Source organism: Lynx rufus, unplaced genomic scaffold (assembly GCF_022079265.1).
Source record: "Lynx rufus isolate CCGP_SWC_20201006 ecotype Redwood Valley unplaced genomic scaffold, mLynRuf1.p SCAF_5, whole genome shotgun sequence".
Taxonomy (NCBI): domain Eukaryota; kingdom Metazoa; phylum Chordata; class Mammalia; order Carnivora; family Felidae; genus Lynx; species Lynx rufus.
In genome coordinates, this window is record NW_025814867.1 from 103,851,196 (window position 1) to 103,868,950 (window position 17,755).

Genomic DNA, 17,755 nt, shown 5'->3' on the forward strand with positions numbered 1-17,755 from the left:
ACACATGCATTCTCTCCCTCTCAAAAAAAAAAAAATTAAAAAATTAAAAATAAAGTTATCTATGGCTCTTTGAGTTACTTCTAAATTATTGTATGTATTTCCTTTCTCTGGTAAGTGGAAAAAAGTATTTATTTGCCTGATTTTTCACGTTATTAGTATCAGAGAGAAGTTAGGTCTAGACTGATATTAAAGTGAAAAGTATTCCTCCACCCATTTTCTAACAAGAACAAAAATATATTACAGATAAATTTCAAACTTCAGTTATGTCAAAAAATGTGAGTCTTCCATATTCTCCAGTAGCAGGTATAATACATCAGAGATCTTTCCCAAATCACATTATAAACACAAACACATTTTCAGCCTCCTCCTACACATTTTCTTCTCCCACGAAATCTCCACACATCCACCATCTACCTCATTTTCTATGCAGCTTTTTGGAAAACTGCTTGATACACAAGCCTTTTTTGAAAACTGTAAAGCTGTGGTCAGCTATGTCTTTCTAATAGCTGCAGAGTACAGTAGTAACTTTAGCAACACAGAACTGTGGCACAGAGAAATTCAAGACAATCCCCTTTATCTTGATGATTTTTAACAAGGAACCTAAAAACTTTATGCTACATGTAGTGGGCTTGAAACAGATTAATCAACGGGATGTGAACTTAGAATTCATGTTTCGGAGGTAGAACAAATCCTTCCCAACGCCTCCTTTTTGCTCATCTCCTGCCCTTCTTTTCCTCCACCCCTTCCTTTTTCTAGCGCCAGAGTAACAACCGGGAATTATAATATTTCAAGGTTTATAATATACTGTACTGTTAAATGCAGCAAATACAGAAACCTCTTGTTGGAAAGTTCCTGAGATGAAGGGAAACCTACGACACTATTGTTGCAACTTCGAAAACTTCCAATTTTGAGAAGAAAAAGGAAATCATAGTCGTGGGCTACCTTAGCCTTCAACAGTGCACGCCTTCCTTTCTGTTTGATTTCTTTCAAGGCTACCCGCGGCTAACTCAGACGCCCGCGGGGCAGCGGTCCGTAACCAACAGCCCAACCAGCTCCCAGCCAGCTAAGAGCTACAGGGAGATCTCAGCAGAAATGCGCTCCGCCCCTCCTTTGCCAGGAGGCGTGCACCCGACGGGGGGGGGGGGGGGGGAGGGGAACGCCACGCCCCCACGAGGGGCGGGACTGCCTCTCAGCCATCTCCTCCCCAGAGGCTCGGGGCGCTGTCCGGCGTGACGTCATCCAGAAAGCCCGCCCTGGTTGGAGGGAATTTAGAAGAAAACAGGGCGGGAAGGAGGCGGAGTCTAGTTTCCCTGGAGACGGGTTGCTCGGCGGTCGCTTGGTAACCGGTCGCGGCGGTCCCGTCTGCGGCAACGCAGGCGGCTCAGGCGGCCGAGGTCTGTGGGCCGAAGCCCACGCGGGGCTCTTTCTGCCTGCTCTGTGATGGCGGCTGCGACGGCAGTGGTCACGCCCTCAGGTTTGGAGGATGGGGTGTCTCGGTCCCGCGGCGAAGGGGCCGGGGAGGTGGTCGTGGAGCGGGGGCCTGGTGCGGCCTACCACATGTTCGTGGTGATGGAGGACCTGGTGGAGAAGCTGAAGCTACTCCACTACGAGGAGGAACTCCTCCGGAAGAACAACCTGAAGCCCCCGTCCAGGTGGGTGCCCTCGTTCTCCAGCGCCTGGGAGCCGGCCAGGCCCGGGGAGATGCCTCCTCCGCCTTCTGGGGAACCTTGAACGCGAGTTGCACTTGCCTCCATCTTCCTAGGCAGGAAGGGGCACTTCCCCCCCGAACTTGGCGACAGAGGCCACGGAGTTCACAGAGTTTAGACTTGGTGTTTTTTAGAGAGAGTAAAGTTTCAGAAACGCAGAAAAGACTGGAAGACGGCTTTCCTAGACTTTAAAGCACCCACGCACCTCCACAAAACGCAAACTGTTTTTTCTGATTATAAAAGTTGTAAAAGAACCTATTGTAGAGGACTCAAAAAAACACGAGAGGGTGTAGAAAAAAAATACTGAAATCACCCATAATCTCATTCCCAAAGATGAATATCATTTTAGCTGCTTCTAGTTTTTGTTTTCCTCTGAGATAATTTGTCTCTACAAGTGGTTAACTGCGGGTACCTAGGACCTTGCTCGACTTTATATGCAGTAAGTAAACTTGTTGATTAATTGTTATGGTTCAAAAGACTCCTGCCTTTGCAGTAACAGTACTCTCAGAAACTAAGAAGTGGAAAAGACAGATGAAACGACAGCTACTGGAATTGTGTCTATCATACAACCTAAAATTCTGCCCTTGTTCTGGTGGGGAACAGTCCATCATATCGTGAAGTCAATGCCATTAGTTGTTGAGGGTAATGCACAGCTAGCACTTTCTCTTCCAGTTAGTGTAGCTTAGTGATAGTCAGATAAATAAGCTAATACTTAGATTTGTTTATTGTGTAAAGTGCAATTTAGATTAAAAATCTGTAGTGATTTCTTTGAATGGGTATAGCTTGGCTAAAATAATTTCCCATGACAGTTTTGATCTCATTAGTCGATCTCTTCCAATAACTTGAGTTTTAAGATATGTAGGCTCTATGTAAACTGCCCATATTGCTAAGTCGGTCTATAATAAAAGTTAGAGGAAAAAGTAGTGTTGCTTGATCCATGATAGAAATTGTGAGATTGAGAGTTATTACATAAATGAATTAAACAGGATAATATAAATAACCAACATTTTCTATGATAAAAATGCATTTTTGCCCCCAAGTATATTTTTCAAACTAAAAGAAAATGGCTTTAAGGCTCTAGTGATACAACCTCAGTACTATTTCCTCAGGAGTTCAGCAGGCTATTTTGAGTCATGGATTTGAGTGGCAATATCCTAATTTAATGGTTCTCAAGAGTGTGGTCATCAGACCGAAAGCAGTATCACTTGGGAACTTATTAGAAATGCAGTTCCACGGGCCCTTTCCCTGGTCTCCTATATCAGAAATTTTAGGGGTGGAGCCTAGAAGTCTGTGTTTAACAAGCTTTTCAGGTGATTCTGATGCATGCTAAAGTTTGCAAACCGCTCTACTAGGTCTGGAGGATCTTTCAGTATCCAGTCCTGTGTCATGGAGTTGTCATCAGCCAGTAAGGAAAAGATGAATTTTTAGCAGTGGGTACTTTGAAGGGGTTGTGAACATATACCTGGAAGAACTTCATTACCTTTTTCTTCCCAGCCATCTCTTACCTTTCAAAACATTTACACTTACCCTGCAGGACAAACTTTGGAAAACATGAAAGAGTAGACTGCTGATTCTTATTTAAAATAGTTATAATAGCTATAAATACAGTTATGAACATAATGGCAATAACTGCACATAAAGGGCAAAATTAGATCTTTGATCAGCTGACTGAAATGTTGTTAGCAAGTTTTATTCTTAACCTATTTAAGTATAAATCATATTGATCTTCATAGGACTGTTTTTAGTAGGCTAAGGGATTTAGCAAAAGTCAATAAATGTTTGTTAGACTGTGGATATGCTACTTAGTGGTTATTGAGGCTGGCTGCATCTCAAAACCATATACGAAGCTTTTGGAACATACTTGTACTGGGGCTCTACTCCCAGAAGTTCTGATTTAATTCATGAGGGAATAAGCAATGCTTGGTCCAGTAGCTATAGTTTGAGAAGCTCCTCAGGGGATTCAGCTATGCAGCCAAGATGAGAACAACTGTTTAACATACCCGATAGGTTAGGAACAGTATGTAAAGATACCAGGGACATTGTAAAAAATGTAAAAATGCATAGTGAATAATCATTAAGGTCTTTTGTTAAACTCTGAAATTCTCTTTAATTCCAAATTACCATTTTCAAGAGGTACTCTCTTATTAATTATTCCTGACATAAATGATTTTGGCAAAAGTTGTACATGATCAGTTTTTTAACATGCCCTGCATTTACTTGAGTGTAAGTTCTTTGATGTAATATTTTGTGTACAGTAGTAATTACCCTAGTCCTGTTGATTAAAAACTTTAATATGAGTGTTGTGGATTACTGGGAACTTCAAAGGGTGAATTGCAGATTTTTTTTTAATTTAAAAATGTTAAATTGAAATTAAAGCCATTAAAAAATATTTCATATTCCATCCTCCCCCCTTGTTTTGAAACAGACACTATTTTGCACTGCCTACCAACCCTGGTGAACAGTTCTACATGTTTTGCACTCTTGCTGCTTGGTTGATTAACAAAGCAGGACGCCCCTTTGAGCAACCTCAAGAATACGATGACCCTAATGCAACTATATCTAACATATTATCTGAGCTTCGATCATTTGTAAGTGTAAATAACTGTCTTCTTTCAGAATGTTGTCAAGTTACGAATTTTAATATTGGTAATTCAACAACACAGATGCTACCCTTTTAGATGAATTGTCTATGAATAACAATATCTATATACACCCAATACATACGTATGTAAAATTATATTTGGATTTTTTCAGATAAAACCTCAGAATGGTTGGTATTATAATATTAATGCCACTTCTAAAAATGTTCAATGTACTCTTTGTAGCCCAAAGTAATAATATTTTTCTTAATCTTGTTATGTCTCAGAGGTAAATTTATGGATACTTAGTTCTCCTAAAATATGCTGGTAGGAAGCTGAAACATTGTATTTTGAAAGGGAACTTTGATTTAATAGACCATGATAGCGGTTGGTTGTACTTTTCATTTCTGACTTTTCCTGGGGGGCATTCAGTAAGAACTTTTGGTATACATGTTATTAACTTTTGACAAGTGATTCATTCTGTCCTTCCTATGGTTGTTTAATGATAGGATACCAAGCTAGTAGCTTTACTGTTTTTGTTTTTGTTTTTGTTTTTGTTTTCACCCTAATAGGATCAGTTACTTGTTCTGTCATGGGGTTATTGCCTTTCAGTTTGATACCTTTGACAATAAAACATCCTCATTTTCCTTTAGTGTATGTATCAATGGATAGAAAAGATGGACTTCTAAGAAGCAATATAGTTCATTATTTTAAACCATATTTGAGAAATAGAGAAGTAATATACTTTTTCAGGAGTACTTTGCTTAAAATATTTTGACATATGGAATATAAATAACAAATAAGACACTGTATATCTTTTGTATTTCAGGGTAGAACTGCAGATTTTCCTCCTTCAAAATTAAAGTCAGGATTTGGAGAACATATATGCTATGTTCTTGACTGTCTAGCTGAAGAAGCATTAAAATATATTGGTTTCACCTGGAAAAGGTAAAAATTACCCAACCTGACAATGGTAATTTTATGTGGATAGCTTTTTCCTCTGTGGGTTCAGAGCTGTTTAATTGAACTGACAGGGAGTACTTCCTCTTGACTATTCTAAACTGAAAATGCCACAAGTGATTAAAAATGTCTGTGTATAGACAAAACTGGAATATCTGATTTTATCATGCTCTTGCCCAATTCAAATTTAAATAATTATTAAAGGTTCAACTGTAAATGAATATCTTCATCAATGTAGGAAATTTTTTCAAGGTCTCTTTATTTATATACACAAGGATGGAATATACATGGTGGTAACTGATAGCTGTAGATTTAAGGAAAAAACGGAAATTAATATAGTACTTTAAAATGGGATTTTCCCTTTTTTTATAGATACTGGCCAAGAATAATAGCCATCTGAAGAAGCCACCTGACACTCTCTTAGATCTTGTTTATTGCTTCTTTCTCTGACTTGACAGTGATGTGTTGTTTATATTTCTATGATCATATTTATCCCTTGGTTTTAAACTCATTTGTTTTCAGGTCAGGCTCTCTTGCCAGAAACTATGAACTCTTCATATATACTGTATAGCAGTTAGCATAGCACTTTGTATATCACAGATGCTCACATCATTTTAAACCATATGAAATTACTAATATTCATCTAATGAACTAAAAAATGGCAATTTTATGCTTCAACCTAAATATTATGAGTTGGTGCGGTATAAGGAATAACTATATGATTCAGATTACTTCTTTATTGGACTCCAAGAAAGTTATGAGATGTGATACTCCATTTGGCATTTTTAAATATTAATTTTATTGTCCAGTGTGTTCTAAATTCACCTGAAGTGATCTGTTTCTCAACCATTATTCAGTTTTGTACTTACTTTATTTGTAGGCATATCTAATTCTTGGCCACGTATTGTGATTTTGATAATTTATAAGGACTCTAAATATATGGGGAGGGAAAAGAGGGGAAAATATTGAAAATAGGCATCAGAGAATATGTCAGCTATGTAATGTATAATTTACATAGAAGTTACATATTTATAGATGACTATTTTACTTATTAAATATGTCGAAACAAATCCTAGAAGAACATTGCCTTTTAGACATTATCTAATTCTAATTAATAAAAAAATAGGAAATTTATTTTTTAAATGTTGATTTTTATATTTTGTTAACCCGTCTGAGGTATAGATTTTTAAAATAAGTTTCCAGAAATAAACCTAAATACTTTTGGGTATTTTTAATATGGGAAATACATGTCACTAATCTTGATGGAGAAATGATTGTTCAAGTCTTAGTATTAGGACCACTGATTAGATTTTGGAAATAAGCTGGAGCCTTTCTTATTCCATCAAAATAAATTTCAGATTGATCAAAGGTGTAAATGTGAAAAATGAAACTGTAGAAGTACTAAAAAGTCAAAGGTGGTTGAGATGTGTCATGTGAGGGAAAAGCTAGGATCCATGCAAGAAGAGGTTGCCAAGTCTACGTAAACAAGAATTGTAAAAATCCTGAATGGCCAAGATTATGTAAGTAATAGACTGGAAAAAATAGTTTTAACACAAGTTAAGCAAAGCACCCATTTTCTTAATATACAAAAGGGCAAAGGGCATAAATAGACATTTCATTGGAAAAGAAACACCAATAACTGATTAAACCATGAAAAAGTGTTCAATCATTCTCCTGTGAAAGAAATGCAATAAAACAAGAGAGATTTTTCATGTATGTGATTGGCAAAGATTAACATTTATTTACAATATTGGTGAACATGTGGAAATGGAGTCACTGTTTTTGGGAATGTGAAGTAGGGTAACATTTTGGAAGTTGGTTTTTGGTGATACACATCAAAACAATACAATGTACAAAGTTGTTGACCCAGCTATTCGTTCTACTGGTATAAATTTATTGTAATTGATAGACGTAAAGATAAATGTACAAGGATGATCTTTGTAAAATTGTTTAGTAAAAAAAACCAGAAATCACCTCAATGTTCATCCATAGTTGCTAATTAAATTAGTTATGGTACTATTTAACAGTTCAATGGAATACAGTGTCAGGGGGTGGGGGGGGTGGAGAGAAAAATGTATATGTACTTAAATGTGGTATATTAGTAAGTGAAAAAAGTATATTGGGTAACTATATGCATGTTACCATCCTAATTGTGTAAATTTATTCTTTAAATTTGGAGAGAAACATTTTTGCTTCTTTACATAGAAAGTTTCAGAAAGAGTACATCAAACATGTAATGGTGATTATGGAAGGCAGGTAGAAAAGGATAATATCTGGTGTAGAAGGGATTCTTAATATTCACATTATACCTTTTTGTCAGGCTAAAATGTTTTGTTTTTAACTCTCCTCTCATACTAAGCTTTATTATTTTAGACCAACATACCCAGTAGAAGAATTAGAAGAAGAAGCTGTCCCAGAAGATGATGCAGAATTAACATTAAATAAAGTGGATGAAGAATTTGTGGTATGTGTGTTGCTGAACTTTTTGTTTTTGTTTTTGTTTTGGATTTCTTTCCCTTCCCTTAATTCCCCCAGATTTCCATTTTCAGGAATATATTTTGTTTCATTGTTTCTAGAGAAGAAAAGCTTTTAAATAGTGTACCCAGTATCAGTTGTTGCGACTTTTGGTTAAGTTAATGCTCATGGTTTCTAATGACTGAGGTCTGAATTATAGTCAAGGTTCTTAAACTATAGACAGGAAATAGTGAACTGCTAGTTGTATGAGTAACCATTTTATTAGCAACCATTCTTGATTTTAAATGGGCTATAAATAATAAAGAACTTAAAAAGAACAGTAGTATTTAGGATTAATATATTCTGCTTCATAAGAACAGTATTCATTTCTCAGGGACTTCTGTATGCTTCTAAAATTAGAATAAGTATGGGGCGCCTGGGTGGCGCAGTCAGTTAAGCGTCCGACTTCAGCCAGGTCACGATCTCGTGGTCCGTGAGTTCGAGCCCCGCGTCGGGCTCTGGACTGATGGCTCAGAGCCTGGAGCCTGTTTCCGATTCTGTGTCTCCCTCTCTCTCTGCCCCTCCCCCGTTCATGCTCTGTCTCTCTCTGTCCCAAAAATAAATAAACGTTGAAAAAAAAATTTTTTTTAAAAAATAAAATTAGAATAAGTACCATCCTTTAGGAATTTTTAAAAACACTTATAAATACCAACATTATTTAAATTGTTGGGCAGTATCTTGGCTTTTACCATTCTTAACATTCTATTTATATTCTGAAACTAAATAATCAAGTCTATAACATATTAGACAACTAACATGGTAGAGACAAAGAACACTTTCTCATAACCAGAGATGGATTGACCATGGTGTTTTAGGAAGTATACTGTGATCTGAAATTGAAATAGCAGGAAAAAACCCTTTTTTAAAGTGTACTTTACTGTCATAAACCAATTACATTTTCAAGGTGAATTTTTAAATAAGTAGATAATAAGTATATTCTATATTTCAGCTTAATTTATTATGTGATTATATACTATAAAGATATTAATCACTGCATCATTTTATAGCAAATGCTAAAAATAACCATTAAATAAAGTAGACTATATCCAAATAGTAGAATATTGTATAGCCATTAAGATTGTTTACAAAGAAATGTTATTGACATAGGGATGATAACTTATGCTGTATGCATAAATTCAAGCATGTAAAATATACAAAAAAAGAAAAAATAACAATATGTCAACATTAGTTACATATGGATAGAAAGATTATGGATGATTATTTTCTTTTCTGTGCTTCTTTGTATTATCAAAGTTTTTAATGTGTCTTATCAGAGCATAAATATTTTAAACTGTAAATATAAAAAAGATCATTCTGTTATTTATAGAAGGAAAAAGACCATTGTAAAACTAATGAATTTAATAGGTATCTTTTTAAATATGACACATTTAAAAAATTAAGGTTAATGTATATTCATTCTGCATGTGTTTTATTGAGCACCTATTGGGCAAGACGCTGGTGGAACTGTATGTACAAAGGCTCTGAGGCAGGAAGGAGCTTAGCTTGATCAAGGATCTGAGAAAAGACCACTGGGGCCAGATCTCCTAAATGAGGCGGGGTTGTGTGTGTGTGTGTGTGTGTGTGTGTGTGTGTGTGTGTGTGTGTGTGATAAGATTAACAAGGAAGATAGACCAAGTCCAGATCATTTTCGCCATTTTTAAGGAGTTTAGACTTTTTTCTTGTGTAATAGATCTTTTCATTCAGGCCCAGAGAATGTTAAGTTCTCACATATTGCCAATTGTTCACCTCATTAATTTTACTCAGGTATTTTCCTCATCTTGTCTTTTTAGTAACTGTTTATTAGTTAATGGTTTATGAACAGAAACCTGGTCCTAGCGCATCAACTTTTAGCTTCAGAGACATAACTGAAACCTGCCAGTCAGGGAAAAAAAAAAAAAGGTACAAAAACCTACCAGCCAGAAAGAAAGCTCTGAAGGTGGAAACCAATTTTACACTTTTTTTGTACCTCTACGTTATTGTACAGTGCTTGGTGCAAAGTGGATGTTCATTAAATATTTGACTACCAAATCAGCTGTCAGTAAATTGCTGTGTAACTTGTAGAAATTATAGCTGCTTTTTTTCTGAGAACCCTTTGAAGTCCAAAGCAGCATCATTAGGTATGTAAATTAGAGATACAAACTAGAAAGCAGCCTCTTTGCACATTTCTTCCCAACTATAAGGTAAAGTCCTTCTACTGTCATAAGACCAAACTGAAGGCCTTCTTCAAAGGCCTGAGGCTGTTAGTTCCCTTATGTCAAGTCTCTTGAATTTTTTCCTTTTTTCTTTCTTTCTTTTTCCCTTTCTTTCTTTCTTTCTTTCTTTCTTTCTTTCTTTCTTTCTTTCTTTCTTTCTTTCTTTCTTTTTCTTATTGTTAATCATATTCTAAGGAGCCCTCAGTTACCTCTCCCATTCCTTTTGTTAAGGAGATCAGTGCCAAAAAGCATTTGGACAGGGGGATGTTACATTATTTTGTTGCCAGAGTCTGAGGTGGCTCAAGGATGGAAAAGATTAATTTCTGACAGAGTAAAATTCTGCTATAATCATCTAGAAACTAGAATCCTTCAGTTTTAGACTTGTCATATCAAGGTAGGACACACTGATAACTTAAAAAGGTAAAACAAGTATTGGTCACAAAACAATATTTTCACCTGCTGTATATAATCATATACTTAGTAATTGGCAGTTAGAGAATTAAAAGGGTATATACTAGGCAAAGAAACAGTAGGAAATTGTTCAGTGTCTTCTAAATAACCAAAATCAGAATACTCCATTTATTTTAAAGCTTTTTTGGTAAGTCTGTTTATATTCAAATTGCTTTTGAATACTGTCTTAAAAATATTTAGTAACAAATCTTTTTTTTGACTGCCTACTATTAAAGCCTTTTGCCTATTAGTGTTTAATCCAGTACTAATTCAACAAGTATTTATTGATCCCCTATGTAAACTGTACTGATTAGGTTATTGTAAAAGCATAATAAACTTGTCTCTTCTCCCATGGGCATCAAGTCATTGGCGTTTCAGTCATTTACTCTGGTTGTTAAGTAGGTCATCGTTAGTGCAAACACAGAATAAACTGAGCCACGTCTCAAAGGTGTGCATCTGCATTTATGGTTAAGATTTAAGATGTAAACAGTTACATCAATTTTGTGTACACCTCTATGCTCCATTGCTCCTCCTCCCTAAAAAAGTAAATGTAAAAAAATGTAAACATAAAAAAGTAAATGTCACTTGAGTGTATTTATACTCTGCATTTACATTGGCTCATATTTTACAAAAATCTTTCCAGTTCCCCAAAGATTAGCATAGTTCTCATAACTTACCTTAGTGGCCCCACCCCCCAGAGTTTCAGCGTGATCTGGGATGGGACCTTAGAATTTGCATCCTAACAAGTTCCCAGGTGATGCTGATGCTGTGGTCTCAGAACCACATTTTGAGAACCACTGACTTATATCCTTATAAATTCTTAAAGATCTGGATTATCTTTGAAATCTACCACTGCAGCTTTGTAGAACTGTATGTGTGGAAGTGTCCACCAAATAATTTTTTCCTTTGAGGACCAAGCTCCATTCGCTGTATTACCACGTCCTTAAGCCTGGGTTATTGTTAAATTTGTTTCACCCGCTATGTCACTTATCACCACAGAGACATTTGAAGAGAAAGGGGAGCTAATTTTTTGACCTTCATGCTTTAGAACCTGCTCAAAACTTCATATTTACTGTATATTGGGGAGGGGATTGCCTCTCAAAGGGTCACTTCTGACCCTACTGCCCACACCAATTGGCCCAGGGGTCAGAACCAACTTTGAATCTACATCAACTATCCTTGAAGATAGTTAATATCTAAGATACAAGGTTAGTATCTCAAATATATATTTATATCTTTAAATAGATTTAATATTTTAATATCTTTAAATAGACCTAGGGCCCATGGGCCAAAGAGTACTAATGACTAAACTTAGTAATTTATTAAACTTGAACATAGAAGAGATGAGATGTCAAAAATATGAATTAATGGGATTGGTCCACAGTGCAGGTGAGAATATTCTGTGTCTGTCAACTTCATTTTTGTCCATTTTAGTCATGTTACTCAAAATTGACATTAACTCCTTCCATTATCTTTCTATTTCATATATACCACTCTGCACTGTTTCTTATTCTTATGCTTATTTATCCCTAGTTTTATAGTAATGGCTCTTCCTTCTTCCTTGTTTTTCTTTTTTCAGTAACTATTAAAAAGCCCTGTTTTAAAAGGCACCATTAAAACCTCTAAAAACAGATGACCTGTTAATAACATTATGCCCTAGTTTACACACACTACCAGGCTTTTAAATACCCTTTCCTGCATTGGTCTTTATATTGAGCTTAGTATATTGTGTATGTAAAAACTGGAAATACATTTTTTAAATTGTAACTTTTTGTAATTATTAACTTTTAAAACTCTTATTTTTCTAAGGAAGAGGAGACAGACAATGAAGAAAACTTTATTGATCTCAACGTTTTGAAGGCCCAGACATATCGCTTGGTAAGTTACATGGAATACACACAGGACCAACAAACAATCAGTATACTTGTTCTGCTGAAAGTTGACACAAGTAGAAACCATTGTTTGCCATTGTTTTGTGCATGATGTGAAAAGTAGCTCTCAAAAGTTGTTTCCTATATATAAAATGTTATAGCAAATAAAAAATCTGGAGGGTTGAGTGAGACAGCCTCTAATCTGTACCATGGAAAATCCACATACTGCTTCTCATATAAACTGAAAATAACTCATTTGTCATTTTTATTATAGAAAGACATTATTTGATTTCAAGTTATTTTCCATTCTAATTGACTAGTATTGAATGGTCTTGATTATAGGAAAATACTTAAATGGTAATTCTTTGAAATTAAAATGGATTATTTTAAGACTGGTATATGGATAAAGTAGTCAGACATTGCTTTAAGTCAGTGTTGGCTTATGTTAATTAGGAAATAAATGTAGTCTATAAATGAGAACCCACTCAATGAAATGTTTCCTTTTTTTAAAAAAATTATTTTTAATGTTTATTTTTGAGAGAAGTGAGAGACAGAGCACAATCAGGGGAGGGGCAGAGAGAGAGGGAGACACAGAGTCCGAAGCAGGCTCCAGGCTCTGAGCTGTCAGCACAGAGCCTGATGCAGGGCTTGAACTCACGAACCAAGAGATCATGACCTGAGCCAAAGTCGGAGGCTTAACCACCTAAGTCACCCAGGAGCCCCTCAATGAGATATTTCAAAAGTACATGTAGGATTTTTGTATTTTATTATATATATATTCAAATAAATGATACTTAATTGTTCAAAAAGGTATGCATGGAATATTTTTTTTTAATGTTTTAACTGTTTTATTTTAAGTGTATTTATTTTTGAGAGAAAGAGAGAAACAGACCATGAGCAGGGTAGGGGCAGAGAGAGAGAGAGAGAAAGAGAGAGAGAGAGAATCCCAAGCAGGCTCTGTGCTGTCAGGATGGAGCCTGATGAAGGTCTCAATCCCATGAACTGTGACATCACAACCTGAGCTGAAATCAAGAGTCGGACGCTCACCTGACTGAGCCACCCAGGTGCTCCTGGAATGTAATATTCTTATTTGCCCTTTATTTAACTTTTCTTGTCTAAATTCTACAAACAAGTTTGAAACTTCCTTGGCCATCCCACCCCAGGACGATCTCTTCATTTATCATTTACTGCCTTAGTATCATTAGTCAGCATTATTTATAATTGTTAATGATATGTGTGTTTTCTGCCCACCTTGAGATGCAATAAAACATAACGTACAATATTGTGGCTAACTTGCCTGAATGTGTGAGTTGACTTTTAATACATTTATATTCTCCATAGCATAACACAGAAGATGCCAAATACATGAATTCATTCATTCATTCTTAAATGAATTAGTGTATTTTTATTGCTCAATTGAAAACTGAGAATATAATATAATCTGATATAGTATATCAGAATAATATGTTAACATTGAAATTCAAACAGATAAACTCCAGTTGTAACAGTACTTTGGTAGTACTTTATAGTTTTCAAAGTACAGTTGACCCTGAACAACACGGGTTTGCACTGCACAGGTGCACTTACACATGGATTTTTTTCACAATGGATACAGTACAATACTATAAATGTATTTTCTTTATGTTTTTCTCAATAGCATTTTCTTTTGTCTTTATTGTAAGAATACAGTATATAATGCATATAACATACAAAATGTGTATTAATTGACTATGTTATCACTAAGGCTTCCAGTCAGTAGTAGGCTATTAGAAGTTAGGGTTTGGGGAGTCAAAAGTGAGTCCCAGATCTTTGATTATGTAGGGGTCAGCACCCCCCTAATTCCAGCGTTGTTCAAGGGTCAACTGCACTTTAGAATACATCCTTTATTGACCTTGTGAAGGGTTTGGGTAGATGTTGTTATCTTCATTGTACAGATACAAAAACTGAAATTTATAATCTTTGGACAGTTTACTCTTTTAAAAAACTAATAAGACTGCAGTAGCTGAATTTGAATTGTTTGTTCTAAACTCCCAAGTATTACTTTTTTCCCTTTATACCATACAAGAGTTCAGCAGGTAGGTATGGTTTGTTTGATTCCTATCTTAAACAACGACACTGTAGTGCTTGATGTTCCTAAGTGTTGAAGATGATGATGAAGTTCTCCTAAAGTATGAGGGAAAAAAACAAAAGTGATGGATATACAGTTATTCTCAGAACGAAACTGTCATTTGTGTTATTAATTCTTCCATTGATAGTATAAATAGAACCTCTAAAGGCCACCTGGGATTCCCTCTGGATAAAGTAGTTTGAGAATTAGAAGGGGTTTGAGTAATTTAATTTGCCTCTATCACTACTCTAAGTCCCTGTTTGTCCTGATTTCAGTTTTTACTTTAAACTATTTAAGTTTTCCCCTACCTATGCCTTTGTAAGTTATCTAGGTATTAGATTCTTTGGACAAGTATTATATAACATAAACCTCTTCAAGCTGAGGCTATGTTGTATTTTCACAAGAGGAAGAAGTCTGAACACCAGGTGTTTGTGGATGGTCAGCCACAAAGTTCTAATGAGGCAGAAAACCCTTTCATATTTTAAAAAATCTGGCATGCTTATGATGTTGCCCACTAAAGCCATCTGCCTGAGACAGCTGTATCTGACTCTACCTTATGATGGCTTAGGCTGCTCTTTCCCCAAGACAGAACTGCTATATAGGTTAGTAACATAGATTTAAGATTTTATGTTTCATGCAGCAGGTGGACTCACAATGCAGAGGAAATATTATTTTAGCAAAGTTGCATGCAGTGAGTTTTTTGCTAGAATAAAAATGACATGTACTCTCTAGGAAATTGATATACTAAATGTAGATGTGACTGTGCCGCTCTAGCCATTTATGGATTATAACAGTCCTCTCTACCTGTGATTTTGAAAACATAGATGCTTCTCCAATCATTCTCTGTTCTCTCACCTTGCTTTATTTTTCTTTAAAGACCCTGGCAACATACTAATTTCTATCTATTGTCTATCTCAGTCACTAGAGTGCTCTCTCCTCTGAGTGGGAGCTTTCTTTACTACTTTTTCACCTGTGCCGGGTGTGTAGAGACTGCTCAGTACTGACTAATCTTGAAGGAATACGTGCAGAAATGAATGCTGTTTTACATTTACAATTTTATAGGCAAGGTATAGCTTAACCTTCATAGAGAAAAGAACTGCTCAACTATAATTACTTCCTCTTCTATGTACCAGGTATGATAATGCAGGGAGAAATCCACTTATATTCCCTTCTTTCACTAAATAAAGTGATACCTAGATACTAAAAAGTGTGCTTGCTCTTAAGGATCGTGATAATGCAAGAAGATGAGCCTGTACAGCATCTTCTTGAGATTTGTGGTAAATGGAGCGAGAGAGAATGTAAATGGAAAAGATGTGTTGCAGATGATGTTCTCTGAAAGTGGACACTGAGACAGGGTTTGTGGTGCAAGATGTTGATTATGAAAGGAAGGGAGAAGACTTGGGCTGGGAGAGAAGCCTAGCTGTGATTCAGGCCTGACAAAACCTGGGGCAACTTGCTGAAGAGCTCTGGACCAAGTGCTGCCTGCTTGGCCCCGTCACTGGAGGCAGGCTGCCCTGGGAAGGACATGCGGCCAGGTCGAGGTGGCTCTCTGCAGGTAAGACAGCCTGAGGGGGCTGACAGCAGCAAGCTGTCTGCTGGCCACGTCTGTCCTTGAGAGGGGACCTGGTGGTCCATCTTCCTGACTACCACGACATATTTAAATCCTGCAGCTGCTAATTAGAAGAATTTGTAAAGAGATACTATGTACCCACTGACTAAATTTTGAAGTGTCTACTTGGATCATGACATAGCAGTAGTGTTTCACGAACCCTGAAAATGTTGTTCTAAGAAAATGGTTCCTCTGATCATTGGTGTATGCTTACAGTGATGAAGCTGGTTTGTTTTGGAAGCACTTGTTTTTCAGAACATTTCTTTACTCTCAGGTTTAAAAAGTACGTTTTAAAGTTACTTTATTCTGTGCTCTCCCCCCTAATTCTCTTACACCCCTTATGGCTTTGTCAAATATGATACTTTGCAAGAAAATAACTTTTACAATTAGCAAGGGATTGCTCTATCTTCCAAGGTTTTATTTATAGGTTATTTGAATTTTGATATAGCTTTTCTTAGAAGAAAAAAAGATATAAATATTAGTCTTCAAGGCTAGCCCACAAAGTTCTACATTCTCTCTGCCCCTCTGATTTCCTGAATTGTCTTGAAATCCAAAATTTAGCCAAAAATTCCTTGGGGGTGGTCATGGGGAAGACACTGGTGTCGTATTAAAGATCTCACAGTTGGGCCGAGTCCCTGATGGGTAGGGGGACAGTAGAATTTCAGAGATGTGAGGGGCGGGAGCAGGAAAGGAAGGCCCTGGCGGCAAGGTGTCAGGCAGGTGTTTAGGCCATTTCTAGCTCTGTCTCGAGTATGTTAACTGGAAACTGCCTGCACGGTTGTGGCAGCTACACTGTAATTACAAGTGGTCTTTGTTGCTCCCCTCCATTCTGAAGCTCAGTGGAGTCATAGCAGCAGTGTTGTGGCAGCATAACACAGATGTGTCATTCTCCTCCCCCAGTGGAAAAAAGATGGGAGGGAAGCTGTGCGCTCGAGTTCTATTTTTAAATGTCCATCACTTCATTTCAAAACATTTTTTCAAACATGCCATAGATACCATTCTTCCTTGAGATGCTAAATTTGAGGTTTTAGAAACCAAATTCTGAGTTAGACAGCATAAAACCAACTATCTCAAAAGGTTTAAACACAATTGGTTTTTAATTACTTAGCAAAAAATTCATTGTACCAAGAATGAGAGAATTTTTAGCTTAAAAAGCAAAAGCTGTAAGGAAGCAAAAATCTGGGCTTAGAATAAAAATGTCATCTCAGTTTTTGAGTGTCATTGTGGCAAGCCCACAATATTGTAATCAAAAAGGGAAGAAGATGGATCTACTTTGGTTAATATCTTAAATACTTTAAATTTTCTTCATTTTACATTGGATTTACATTTCACTCCTTGACACAATGTCCTTTCTGAGTAACATAGGAGAAAAGCACTGTACTGAAATATAACTTGCCCCCTGGGTTTCCACTGGTTCTGATTCCTGCTTGGAGAAAATGGTTTTTCTTCTCCTTTCCTAAAACATTTGAGTGTTTGTCCTCCTGTGTTGTGACTGTGAGAAGTCTGTGGTTGGTGTTTCACAGGAGAAACAATTAAAGCACCACATGTCTGAGCGTGATGGAACGCCTTATGACTGAGTAAATGCTTTTATTTCTCTGGTAACTAACCTGTACCACCCCATCAGTTTTATATCTGGAGGTGAATAGAAAATGTAGGTTAGAGAAAAGAAGCTGTACTCCACACTGCTCAGAAGGAGCTCAAATGGCAGTTCTTGCTGGGTGTAAAAGAGAGTTTTGCTTGATCTTTTAGTGTAGCTTTTGAATCCAC

The 17,755-nt window shown here is 36.4% G+C and overlaps 1 protein-coding gene across 1 annotated transcript in view; it reads left to right on the forward strand.

The window, feature by feature from the left end:
- The first annotated feature begins 1,339 nt into the window (after nt 1–1,339).
- Nucleotides 1,340–17,755, forward strand: part of IFT57 (intraflagellar transport 57) — a 53,393-nt gene continuing 36,977 nt past the window's right edge. The window contains exons 1-5 of the mRNA XM_047098624.1: nt 1,340–1,652; nt 4,132–4,294; nt 5,115–5,233; nt 7,619–7,709; nt 12,211–12,279. Coding sequence (XP_046954580.1) covers nt 1,441–1,652; nt 4,132–4,294; nt 5,115–5,233; nt 7,619–7,709; nt 12,211–12,279 — 654 coding nt within the window. The 5' untranslated portion in view covers nt 1,340–1,440. The remainder of the gene's footprint in view (nt 1,653–4,131; nt 4,295–5,114; nt 5,234–7,618; nt 7,710–12,210; nt 12,280–17,755) is intronic.